Source organism: Podarcis raffonei, chromosome 2 (genome assembly GCF_027172205.1).
Source record: "Podarcis raffonei isolate rPodRaf1 chromosome 2, rPodRaf1.pri, whole genome shotgun sequence".
NCBI lineage: Eukaryota > Metazoa > Chordata > Lepidosauria > Squamata > Lacertidae > Podarcis > Podarcis raffonei.
In genome coordinates this window covers 115,756,778-115,769,880 of record NC_070603.1, presented here as the reverse complement: position 1 = coordinate 115,769,880, position 13,103 = coordinate 115,756,778, and the positions used below count along the sequence as shown (strand labels likewise).

At 48.7% G+C, this 13,103-nt stretch overlaps 1 protein-coding gene across 6 annotated transcripts in view; it reads left to right on the top strand.

Annotated features, from left to right (window-relative positions):
- TNXB (tenascin XB) overlaps positions 1-13,103 on the top strand; it is a 125,521-nt gene extending 112,418 nt beyond the window's left edge. For all 6 annotated transcript variants that reach the window (XM_053379059.1, XM_053379057.1, XM_053379058.1 and 3 more), the window contains 11 exons: positions 352-474; positions 1,329-1,472; positions 2,859-2,978; positions 3,489-3,632; positions 4,232-4,362; positions 5,574-5,706; positions 7,750-7,901; positions 8,457-8,553; positions 9,742-9,903; positions 10,975-11,138; positions 12,863-13,103. In XM_053379059.1, the coding sequence (XP_053235034.1) occupies positions 352-474; positions 1,329-1,472; positions 2,859-2,978; positions 3,489-3,632; positions 4,232-4,362; positions 5,574-5,706; positions 7,750-7,901; positions 8,457-8,553; positions 9,742-9,903; positions 10,975-11,138; positions 12,863-12,961 (1,469 nt within the window). In that variant the 3' untranslated portion in view covers positions 12,962-13,103. The remainder of the gene's footprint in view (positions 1-351; positions 475-1,328; positions 1,473-2,858; positions 2,979-3,488; positions 3,633-4,231; positions 4,363-5,573; positions 5,707-7,749; positions 7,902-8,456; positions 8,554-9,741; positions 9,904-10,974; positions 11,139-12,862) is intronic.

The window sequence follows — 13,103 nt, the reverse complement described above, 5'->3', positions numbered from 1 at the left end:
GAGCGAGCAACAGAGAGGCAGGTGCCAAAGCGTGGGTATTGTTTTGGATGCCGAGGGCCAAACGATGCGTTATGTTGGAGTCATGCAACTGGAACCCCCTACGTAATTTTATTCTCCAAAAAAGCAGGCTATTGGGCTCAGGGCCACTCCATGGGGAGAGCAGGGATGGCGGATCCAGCCCTGTGTCCCCTGTGGTGCTGCTGCAGCAGCAGAAATCCAAATCCATCTCCTCTCTCCCACTCCAAACTTTTTTTAAAGGAAGAACATGACATTAGGAGCTCCAACGATGCAGCTCTGAGCTCTCATGCATGCAACAAAACAATCTGTTCCCTTTTCTCTTTCCCCTTCCAGAGCTGGATAGCCCCCGGGACCTGCTCTTCAATGACATCCGTGAGACCTCCGTGGTGGCGAACTGGAGATCACCGTCATCTCGTGTTGATGGTTATAAAGTTTCCTTCCAGCCCTCAGATGGAGGTGAGGCCTTGTATCCTGTCGCCCGTGGGGGAGACGGGTTGGCAAAAGGGACGCGAGGGGCGCTGTGGTCTAAACCACTGAGCCTCTTGGGCTTGCCAGTTGGAAGGTTGGTGGTTTGAATCCCTGCAACGGAGTGAGCTCCCGTTGCTCTGTCCCAGCTCCTACCAACCCAGCAGTTCAAAAGCACACCAGTGCAAGTAGATAAGTAGGTACCGCTGTGGCGGGAAAGTAAATGGCTTTCTGTGTGCTCTGGTTTCCGTCGCAGTGTCCCGTTGTGCCAGAAGTGGTTTAGTCATGCTGGTCACATGACCTAGAAAAGCTGTCTGTGGTCAAATGCCAGCTCCCTCTGCCTGAAAGCGAGATGAGCACCCCAACCCCATAGGCCTTTGACTGGACTAAACCGTCCAGGGGTCCTTTACTTTTAGCTTTAGCTTTAAACAGGGTGGCATTACTAGCTTCCTAGATATCTTCGATATCCTCAAAAATGCATTACATTAGGGGGAATTGTGTTGCAATTCAGGCAACATTGCACACAAAAATGTGTATATACTTTACTAAAATACTGATGGATTTTCATGGGGAACTCAATAATAATCATCCGCAAACCTATGTTGACATGTGGAGACTAAACTATTAAGGTTTGGAAAAGTCAGAAACTGAGAGGATTGACCTAGCAGATCTTCCCATCCCTAGCAGCAATCCTATTCTTGGAGTCCAGACAGCAGCTTAAATCAGCCTGTGACACCGCAGTCCTGACCAGTTGAAGAACAATGTGCCGCCTCCTAAGACAAGCCTTTGACATCCTGGTGTCCTGCAGTTCTACAGAGATTTGAGACCTGCTAATTCTGTTGCAGGAGAGCCAAGGAGCATCTCTGTGGATGGATCCAAGCTCCGAACAACCATTGAGGGCCTGACCCCTGGGGCCAGCTATGAGGTCACTGTGATGTCTGTTCGTGGGTTCGAAGAAAGCGAGCCCTTGGTGGGTTATGTCACCACAGGTACGTCCGTGGGGAAAAGCTGCAACACACCATAATTTTATTCGTTTCCTCGTTTTACAGATTTATAAGCCACTTCACACCCAGAAACTATTGAAGCAACATACAAAGAACAAAATGATAAAATGCAAGAGATGCAATCTCTAAAAGCAAGCTAAAAGCGATAATACCATTTCTGTAGTTATACCATTGGCAATACTCCGTAAACAGACCTGGTTACATTTCTAGGAAAGCCTTCTTAAACAAAAACATCTCCAGTAGTCACTTGAATGACAAGATGCTATGTGCCTGTCTAATTTCAGCTTGTAACTGATTCCAGAGTGCTGGAGTGGCCACACTAAAAGCCCAGTTCCTAATACAAACTAAGTGCACTTCTGGGGCATGTGGAGCTCCTCCCAGCAGGGCCCATCACAGGCACACAGTTGCCAGACAGGGATATATGGGGCGAGGTGGTTCCAAGTCTTTCAGGGTTTTAGGTACTAAAAGCAAAACCTTGAACTGCACTCCATAGCATATTGGCAGCCAGTGCTGCTTTCTCAGCAGAGGTGTTCTATGGTGTCAACAGGATGCCCTAGTCAGCAGCCTTGCTGCTGCATTCTGCAACAGCTGCAGTTTCCAGGGGAAGCCTCACATTAAGCACATTGCAGTGCAGTCGTACCTTGGTTTTTGAACAGCTTAGTTCTCGAACGTTTTGGCTCCCGAACGCCGCAAACCCGGAAGTGACTGTTTTGGTTAGTGAACTATTTTTGGAAGCTGAATGTCTGACAGGGCTTTCGCGGCTTCCGTTTGGCTGCAGGAGCTTCCTGCAGCCAACCAGAAGCCGCAATTTGGTTTCCAAACGTTTTGGAAGTCGAACAGACTTCCGGAATGGATTTCGTTCGGCTTCCACAGTACGACTGTACTCCAGAGAAGCCTAAGGGAAGCTTCACATAGAGCACATTGCAGCAATTCCATTTTAAATTTGTATACCGCCTTTCCACATTGCTATACACAAGGCAGTTCACAAGCCATGGGAACGACGAAATATACGACAAAGATCACACACCCGACAACCAATCAGATCCAATGCAAATAAGTCATAGTGAAAAGCATGACTACAAAAATAAACAACTTAGTGATTCATTTGAAATATAATATTGCATGATAGAAACAGCAACAACTCTCAACCACTTCCGGTATCTTCCAAGACCAGGAATCCACTTTTAAGAAGCCACCTTGTACCAATTAGGACAATTTGCGCATCAGACCTGGGCACAGCGGTGTGTCTGGAGGGTTTCAGGGTATAGGGGGAGAAAGGGGTTCTCTCCCATACCTTCTTCCTAGGGTCCTTTCAACCGGTTCTGCCGGGGCTTGTACCTCCTTTAGCATCCTCCTCTCTCCTCCTCACAGTTCCGGATGGTCCTTCCAACTTGCGTGCCATTGACGTCACCGATTCGTCAGCTGTGCTTACCTGGCAACCTGCTGTGGCTGAGATGAACAACTACATTGTCACCTACGGGCCTGCCGGTGGTGAGAGTTGGGGATTTGGGCAGGGGTGGGGTGATTTGCAGGTGGTCAAGGCCCTTATTCCATTTGGGAGGCAGCGGGGAGACTGAGAGTGTAATTCATTGCATTATACTTGTTGCCACAAAAGGCAGACATGGCCACAAGACAAGAGGAAAAGGTGTGTAAGCCTTGGACTTCTGCAATCTGCACTGTTGTTCTTAGTAGAACTTCAAAGTCCCACAGCTGGAGTCAGACGCAAACTAGTGGCTCGGGGACAGTGGTGGAAAGTGGCCCAGAATTAAGGAGCAATATTGCTTACAGACGTGTGTAATTCACACTAAAATGCTGGTGAATTTCCATGAGCATGTTACCTTTTCAAAAAATAAAGATTGCAGGTGATGTGGCAGCGTGGAGACCTGAACCTGTGAGTGCAAAAAAGGTCGAACTGAAGAATCCCGAAGCTGACAGATCCACTCATCTCTACTTGCAGCAGGGCCCATTCTTAATAATCCGTCTCTTCTCTTTCTCTCCCAGGTGCAAGGGCCTCCGAGTCAGTGCCAGGGAACCGGGCTGAGTTGCAGTTGTCAGGGCTGCACCTGGACACAGAATATCGGGCCAGCGTGTATGGGGAGAAAGGAGGAAACCGCAGTTCTCCCGCCAGCGCCACGTTCACCACCGGTATGCAGATGGGGCCGGGGAAGCGATAGAGACATTCTGAGACTCACAAAGGGCAGGAAAGCCAGCCAACGGAGACTGGAGGGCCTGAAATAGATTTGGGAGGGAACCATGTCCTAAGTCTCTTCTACCTCCCCTGTCAGAGGCAGTATATGCCTCTGAAGACTAGTTGCTGAAAATCGCAAGTGAGGAAAGTCCTGTTTTTAGGCTTCCCATAAGCATCTGGCTGGCAGCTGTGAGAACAGCTAGATGGGCCTTTGGTCTGGATCCTGCAGGGCTCTCATTTTGTCCTCCTTAGTCAAGTTTACTTAGAATCATAGAATTGCAAAGTTGGGAGGTACCTTGAGGGTCATCTAGTCCAACCCCCTGCAATGCAGAAATCTTTCGTCCAACATGGGGCTCAAACATTTGACCCTGAGATTAAGAGCCTCGTGCTCTGCCAGCTGAGCTATCCATCCCTTCACTCCCTTCTTGGGTCCCTCTGGTTTACGCTGCTGAGAGGGTACATGTTGCATTGAGAGGGGCAGGAATCTTCCCTGTGCCAGGTAGATAACTTGACTGCTTTGGTTTTTCTTAAACCTTTATTCCTCTCCATTTTCCAGGGGCAGATGGACCCCGGGATCTGCAGGCTAGTGAAATCTCATCCCGCAGTGCTCGTCTCACTTGGCTGCCACCCCGTGCCCCTCCTGGTGGATATCTGCTAACCTATGAAACCCCGTCTGGACAATCAAAGGTACCCAACTGTCTAGTATTGTCCTGGTTATGCACTTCCCAGTTCCCTGAGAAGTGAGAATATCCAGGGATGGCACTACAGCGCATGGTTTGTTTTCAAGTCGAAACCTACAAAGCAGAGTCCATTGGAATTAAACAGTCTAAACCACAGAGCCTAGGACTTGCTGATCAGAAAGTCGGCGGTTCGAATCCCCTCGACGGGGTGAGCTCCCGTTGCTCGGTCCCAGCTCCTGCCCCTAGCAGTTCGAAAGCACACCAGTGCAAGTAGATAAATAGGTACCGCTCCGGCAGAAAGGTAAACGTCATTTCCGTTCACTGCTCTGGTTCACAGAAGCGGCTTAGTCATGCTGGCCATGACCCGGAAGCTGTCTGTGGACAAATGCCAGCTCCCTCAGTCTATAGAGCAAGATGAGCGCTGCAATCCCAGAGTCGTCTGCGACTGGACCTAACGGTCAGGGGTACCTTTACCTTTACCTTTATGCAGCAGGCAACAACACCACTGATCTTGTATCAGATTCCCCAGGAGAGAAATTGTATCATGAATACTCTGGAACTCCCTGCCCATTGACATTAGGCAGATGTCTTCTCTATACTGTCTTTTGTTCTGGCTGAAACATTTTTTTATTTAGGCAACTCTACCAATATGTAATTGGGATGCAGGTGGCGCTGTGGGTTAAACCACAGAGTCTAGGACTTGCCGATCAGAAGGTCGGTGGTTCAAATCCCCACGACCAGGTGAGCTCCCATTGCTCAGTCCCTGCTCCTGCCAACCTAGCAGTTCGAAAGCACGTCAAAGTGCAAGTAGATAAATAGGTACCACTCTGGTGGGAAGGTAAACGGCGTTTCCATGCGCTGCTCTGGTTCGCCAGAAGTGGTTTAGTCATGCTGGCCACATGACCTGGAAGCTGTACGCCGGCTCCCTCGGCCAATAAAGCAAGATGAGTGCCGCAACCCCAGAGTCGGTCACGACTGGACCTAGTGGTCAGGGGGTCCCTTTACCTTTACCTTACCAATATGTAAAGCCGATATGTAGGCCCTGAACAATCCCTCCATGAGAATATATGAAGTGTCAGACTTATTGACTGACTCACCTTTCTGATAGTAGGGCTGGGAGCACTCTACTATAGGGGAAGAGTTTTGGGGTTAACTATGTAAGCTCCACAGCATGTTATTGGTTTGGCTTTTCACTGCCCCTCATTGTCTGCTCCACAGGAGATCACCGTGGACGCTTCTGTCACCTCGTATGAACTCCAAGACCTGATTCCTTCCGGTCGGTACCAGGTTCAAGTCCAGGCACTGAGAAGAGGCACTCCTACAGCCCCAACCGCCACATCCTTCACCACCGGTAATTGCTCTGCCTGGGGCGTCCGAGGGTCAACACATTTGTGTTTAGGCACACGAGGCTTTGACAGCTTCGCAAAACCTGCACCAGAGAGAGAACGCCCGTTTGCGTTACGCATGCCTCTCCCAACCCCAGTTTATCATTCTGCAGTGATGACATTCACATGTAAGAATGAGACTCACAAGTCATTAACACGCTCCTTGAGGAGGAAGAGGGGGAACTGCTGCTGTTTTCTAGAACAAGAGGCTGCCCTCTCGCGATTCTGCATCTTGGGACCACATGCCCAACCCCTTTATGCTATGAAACAGGAAGATTTAAGAGAGCCAGTGTGGTGTAGTGGTTAAGAGTGTAGTGGTAGTCACCTAATCTGGGGAACCGGGTTCGCGTCTCCGCTCCTCCACATGCAGCTGCTGCGTGACCTTGGGCCAGTCACACTTCTTTGAAGTCTCTCAGCCCCACTTACCTCACAGAGTGTTTGTTGTGGGGGAGGAAGGGAAAGGAGGTTGTTAGCCGCTTTGAGACTCCTGAAGGGGAGTGAAAGGCGGGATATTGAAACAGGAAGATTTAAATGCTAAGTGAAAATTGGCCCCCAAAAGTCTCTATGCCATTTGTAGGCAGTGGTGTCTGACAGTTTTTCTCAGAACAATCCCTTCTGAGCAATGGTGACTTACAGCCATTGGGGCTGGCAGGGCAGAAGGCAGAGGAGGCCAACAGTAGGTGGAGCCAGAGAGCCAAGGACAGAGTGAGCCAGCTCATTCCAGTTTTGTCCCCATCCTTCTCCCTGCTGAATTTTACAAGGGCAACATTGAGATGGTCAGTTCCTCCTTCTGCAATGATTATAAGAAGGACAGCAGGAGGGGGCTGGCTGAGGTTGGTGGGACAGTGCCCCATTCTCACCAATGGAGCCTCCACTGTTTCTGAGACAATTCAGCTCACTTAATATTGAATTATGTCGTTCATTTGATCTAGTTCTTTCCCTCCACCCACCTCCGCCACTGCCCCAAACATTAGTCTGGTAGCTCATAAACAGGGCACAATAATGGAAATCAGTCCCCAACAGCTGCTCCTGAAAATGGAGGTTATCTTCCTTTACACGGCCAGCTGGCCGTGCTCTCTTCCAGGTACTCCATTCCAGCATGCCCCATCCCAAGGTTTTCTGCTCACCCTCCTTTCAACAGTCAACCAGCATTCTGTCAATCTTGTCTTCATTGGGATGGTTTGGAGCACCTTATTTCCCCATGTTTTAGTTTTAGTTTTGTATCTTTGGGGTTCCCCTGAGCCTATCTGTATGGATAGCTACATAAAGATCAGCAAACAGAGAATGAGCTTGCAATTAGTATACAGTGGTACCTCGGGTTACATACACTTCAGGTTACAGACGCTTCAAGTTACAGACTCTGCTAAACCTGGAAACAGGAACAATTGCCGACGCTCGAAGAATGGAGAATGAAACTGATGGATTATGCAGAACTGGACAAACTAAAAGGAAAGATCAGATATCTACGAGATCAAAAGTTCATCGAGGACTGGGGGAAATTTTCAGATTATCTGAAATGTGTATGTGATGAGCAAATAACACTAGTGGGATTTCAAGAAGCTCTGTGAATGTTAGAGGACTATTGTATTGATGAAAACTAAGAGGGTGAAGGTCTATAAAATGCAATATAAAATTAGGAAATGCGTATTTAAAAATTTGAATAATGGATGATTGTCAGAAAGGTTGAAGGAAGTCTAAAAGAGAAAATATGTGATAAATTCAGATTGGATATTATAAATGTATGTTGGAAAATTAAATAAAAATATTTAAAAACAGACTCCGCTAACCCAGAAATAGTACATCAGGTTAAGAGCTTTGCTTCAGGATGAGAACAGAAATCGTGCTCTGGCGGCACGGCAGCAGCAGGACGCCCCATTAGCTAAAGTAGTGCTTCAGGTTAAGAACAGTTTCAGGTTAAGAACGAACCTCCAGAACGAATTAAGTTCTTAACCCGAGGTACCACTGTATAGGATAGACATTGGCAGAGTCGTCTTTTCTTTCCTCGGCAGGACCCCTGAAATACCCCTTCCCTCGGGATTGCGCAGAGGAGAGCCAGAATGGGCCGGGACCCTCGAGAGTGAGGACGATTTATCTTGGGGGCAACCAGGACCGCCCCTTGCAGGTGTACTGCGACATGGAGACTGACGGAGGAGGCTGGATAGTAAGTATTAAGGAGGGTAGCCGAGGAATGGAATTATGGGCAGAAGCATTCAAAGGTGGTGTCAGCTCAAAACAGATTCCCCCATCCCTGTGGGGTTTCTTCATTTATGCACTTGTGCTGTTCAGGAGCATATTGAGGGGCATTAATTTGCATTATCCAGAAATCCAGCTGTAGCTGGCGCTGACATTGGGCCACCTTGATGCAAATTTTATTTAAAACAAAAAAATTTTTTTCCTTCCAGTAGCACCTTAAAGACCAACTAAGTTAGTTCTTGGTATGAGCTTTCGTGTGCATGCACACTGTGTATCTGAAGAAGTGTGCATGCACACGAAAGCTCATACCAAGAACTAACTTAGTTGGTCTTTAAGGTGCTACTGGAAGGGAAAAAAAATTTTGTTTTGACTATGGCAGACCAACACGGCTACCTTTCTGTAACTCAAATTTTATTTGTTTACCCACAGAAGACATAAACACACCAGAAATTCATTTGCATGCGCAAAACTCTCTCTCTCACACACCCCACTGTGCCATTTCACTCTTCCTCCTTCTCTTTAGGTCTTCCAACGTCGGATGAACGGCGAGACCAATTTCTGGCGCAACTGGCAGGAATACGCCACCGGCTTTGGCAACCTCACCAGGGAGTTCTGGCTAGGTGCGTACATTGCTTAGCTGCCTTTTAATTCCTCCATCTGCACAAAAGGATGCTGTGGCAGGTTTGTTGCCACTGTCCTTTTACAAACTGGGAACGGAGGAAAAAACACATGGCACAAGAAAGGCTTTCCCCAGCCACGCTGGGATTTAAAACCAGGCCTCTCAAACATAAGCCATATGTCAGGGACGGAGGTCAAAGGTGATCCTCTGTGGCTGTTTGCCTGGCTCTTGGGGTGCTCCCCAGGCTACTCACCTCACTGGCATTGCTCAACACTCTCCTTGGGTGTCTTTGCCTGGCTGGAATGTGTACTTGGATTCTGATGGTGATGATGATGATGATTTATACCCCACTCATCTGGCTGGGTTTCCCCAGCCACTCTGGGTGGCTCCCAACAGAATATTAAAAACACAAGAAAATTCAAACATTAAAAATTTCCCTATATAGGATTGTCTTCAGATGTCTTCTAAAAGTCAGGTAGTTGTTTATTTCCTTGACGTCTAGTGTGAGGGTGTTCCACAGGGCGGGTGCCACTACCGAGAAGGCCCTCTGCCTGGTTCCCTGTAACTTCACTTCTCGCAGCGAGGGAACCACCAGAGGGCTGAATAATGGAGGTGGAGACGCTCCTTCAGGTATACTGGGCCAAGGCTGTTTAGGGCTTTAAAGGTCATCATCAAAACTTTGAATTGTGCCCGGAAACGTACTGGGAGCCAGTGTAGGTCTTTCAAGACCGGTGTTATGTGGTCTCCGCGGCCACTCCCAGTCACCAGTCCAGCTTCCACATTCTGGATTAGTTGTCGTTTCTGGGTCACCTTCAAAGGTAGCCCCACATAGAGCGCCCCCATGATACCTGTTGCTTGGCTGGATGCAGGACAGACAGGGTGGCGTTAATTTTGTAGAGCGAGTAGCCTGATGTACAAAGGTAAACTTTACATCCGTTCTTCCTCCTGCTTTTGCTACTGGCCCTTGGAAGGCTGCACAGGGAAAAAATTCAGCCCTCAGGATAAAAAGGTCCCCCACCCTTGCAGCAGTCTGATTGCACTGGCTCTCTTTTTCTGCAAAGTCACCTGAAGCCTCTTCTCCAAAGAAAACAAAACACGCAGCCTAAAGTGACAGCCATGTTGCAAGAGGATGGGAACCAGGGTGCGCGAGGGAAACAGGGCTCATCCTGCTCTCTGCCTTGCTCTCCAGGGAACGATGCTCTGCACCAGCTGACGACATCAGGGGACTACGAGCTGCGCGTGGATCTGCGGGCTGGGAACGAGTCTGTCTATGCAACCTACCAGAATTTCCGCGTGGATCCCCCTGCTGATCATTACCGCCTGCACCTGGGCAGTTACAGCGGCACTGCTGGTGAGGGGGGCTGGGGCTGGGGCTTCCAGGCCGTCACCATTGTCAGGTGGGATCCAATCAGAGAGCTCGCAAGAAAAGGATGTTGAAAGGCAGTTTGGTTTCAGAGGGAGTGCTTAGGATGTCTGCAGGGCAACTTGACTCAGAGGAACAATAAGAGCTGTCTGACAGTTCTCCCTTGGGAGACTGTGGACTCTCCTTCACTGGAGGTTTTTAAGCAGAGGTCGGACGGCCATCTGTCATGGATGCTTTAGCTGAGATTCCTGCATCGCAGGGGGTTGGACTAGATGACCCTTGGGGTCCCTTCCAACTCTACAATTCTATCGTTTTATGATTCTGTGAACGTGAGAAAGTTAAAAACAAAACAAAACAAGCCAGAAGCTATTATTCAGAGGCATGCTGTCTCTGACAGTGGAAGCAGAACTTAACTGTGGTGGCTAATAGCCATCGATAGCCTTTCCCTCCATACATGTGTATAATCCTCTTTTTAAAGCCAGCCATCACTGCCTCATGTGGGAGTGAGTTCCATAGTTTAACTATGCACTGTGTGGAGAAGGACTTTCTTTTGCCTACCCTGAATCTTCCTGCATAGATAAAGGTGTCTGTTTTTACAAGTCTTCTCCCTCTCCTTAGATGTTGCAGCTGTCGCCCGCAAATACATAGCAATACATACCCATTTACTCATATTATATTATTCTTTTGAGTGAGGGAACCTCAAGGCAGGTTTGAGCAGGGGGATCTAAGGATTCAAGGCTGAGCGCAGGCTCGAGGAAGATTTGTGCTCCATTTCAAACCCTCTCTCCTCCTTTCCAGCGTGGTGTAGTGGTTAAGAGCAGTGGACTCGTAATCTGGTGAACCAGGTTCGATTCCCTGCTCCTCCACATGCAGCTGCTGGGTGACCTTGGGCCAGTCACACTTCTCTGAAGTCTCTCAGCCCCACTCACCTCACAGAGTGTTTGTTGTTGGGGAGGAAGGGAAAGGAGAATGTTAGCTGCTTTGAGACTCCTTAGGGTAGTGATAAAGTGGGATATCAAATCCAAACTCTTTTTCTTCTTCTTCTTCCCACTTCCGCAGGTGATGCTTTCACCTACCACTCGGGCAGCGTCTTCTCCACCAAGGACCGCGACCCCAACCGAGTCATCATCCCCTGCGCTGTCTCTTACCGCGGCGCATGGTGGTACCGCAACTGCCACTACGCCAACCTCAACGGGCTTTACGCAAACAACCGCGACCACCAGGTACTGCAATGGGGCGAGGGGGAGTGAAGGGCAGCTGCACCTTTCAAGCACAAAGTGCTTGCAAATTATGAGTGACAGGCCGGTGTCCCTTTCCTATTGCCGTGATGGGGAGAGCATCACTTGCTCGCCTGTTCAGTTTCTACCCCCTGTGCAGATGTTCAAAGGTCCAGGACCTTTAAATACATAAATATATATGATGAGAAAGTTAAAAGCACTTTGCTTGATGAGAACAATGGTCCATGCAGTCATATATCCTTGTTCTTATAGTGGCAAACAAGCCCTCCAGGACATCGATTAGGATTCTTCAGATGATGTTGGACTAAAACTCCCAAAACTGGTGGCCATTGGCCATGCTGGCTGGGGCTGATGGAAGTTGTAGTCCAACATCATCTGGGGGTCACAGGCTCCCCATCCCTGTAATAATTAGATAGATAAACTTTATTCGCATTAGCCAATGGCCATGGCAACATAAGTATATACAAATAAAATGGGTAAAAAGGGCAATCAAATTACCAAGATTATCGTTCAGATAGTGGCCCTTAATCTCATTGCACCCTCGATAAACCTAGCAACCTTTGCTGTTGTCTGATCATTTTGATCTGGCCCTTTAATAATCAATTTCATCCACATAACAAGGATGAGGACCCTGTGACCCTCCAGGCGTCGCTGGACTCCAGTCCTCATCAGTCCTAACTAGCATGGCTAATGGTCAGAGGGGATGGGAGTGAGAGTCTGGCAATGCCAAGAGAGCCACAAGATCCTCGCTTCTGATTTAAGTTCCTTATCCTTCTTCTTTTCCACTCCATTTATTTATTTATTCCACCCCATTTATTTCAGGGCAAAGCAATGAGGTGGTGAGAAACTCACAATCAATTAGGTATCATTTGGAAAGCTACAATTACAGCGAATACCAGTCGTGTATCAGCTGGTTTGATTTCCGTTTCGGACACAAACAAACATTGGCAGTTCCTGTTCCTGTCTGAACCGTTCAACGTCCATGGAGATCCAGTTCTCCAAGGCAGCACTTTTTCACACTGCACACAATTAAACTATGGAAGTCGCTTCTCCGGGTGGGGGGGGGGGTGGGCGCCAACTTGGATGGCTTTAAAAGAGGATTAGAGGAATTTGTGGAGGAGAGGGCTATCGATGGCTGCTGGTCACGATGGCAATGCTGTACCTCCACAATTGGAAGCAGTAATACATCTGAATACAGTGGTACCTCTAGATGCGAACGGGATCCGTTCTGGAGTCACGTTTGCATCCTGAAGCGAACACAACCCGCGCCTACACGTCTGTGCATGCGCGGGTTGCAATTCGCCACTTCTGCGCATGTGCGTGACATCGTTTTGAGCATCTGCGCATGCGTGAGCGACGAAACCCGGAAGTAACGCATTCCGTTACTTCCGGGTTGCCGTGGAGCGCAACCCGAAAACGCACAACCTGAAGGAACTTTAACCCGAGGTATGACTGTACCAGTCACTGGAAACCACAGGAGAGGAGAGGGCTCGTGTTCGAATCCTGATTGCTGGTTTCCCACAGCCCTCTGATTGGCCACTGTGAGAACAGAATGCTGGACTAGGTGGGCCACTGGCGTGATTCAGCAGGCCCTGCTTATGTCCTTGTCCCCAATCAGGGAACATGCTGTTCCTAGATTATGCATCTCCTTGCTTCTCACTTACCTTCTTTCTTTCTTTCTTTCTTTCTTTCTCTCTGTCTCATCCAAGGGCATCAACTGGTTTAACTGGAAAGGCTTCGAGTTTTCCATCCCCTTCACAGAGATGAAACTGAGACCCCGCGGCTTCCGGCCTCTGCGTCGGGTGTGAGCAAAGGGAAGGAGGCTGCAGGACTGACTCAGTGGGAGAACAGAGGAGGAGGAAAGAGAAAACAGCAGCAGCAACCACCCCTCTGCAATGGGAGATACCTCGCACCCTGCCGCAAATTCCCCTGAGAAAAAGGAAGGAGCAA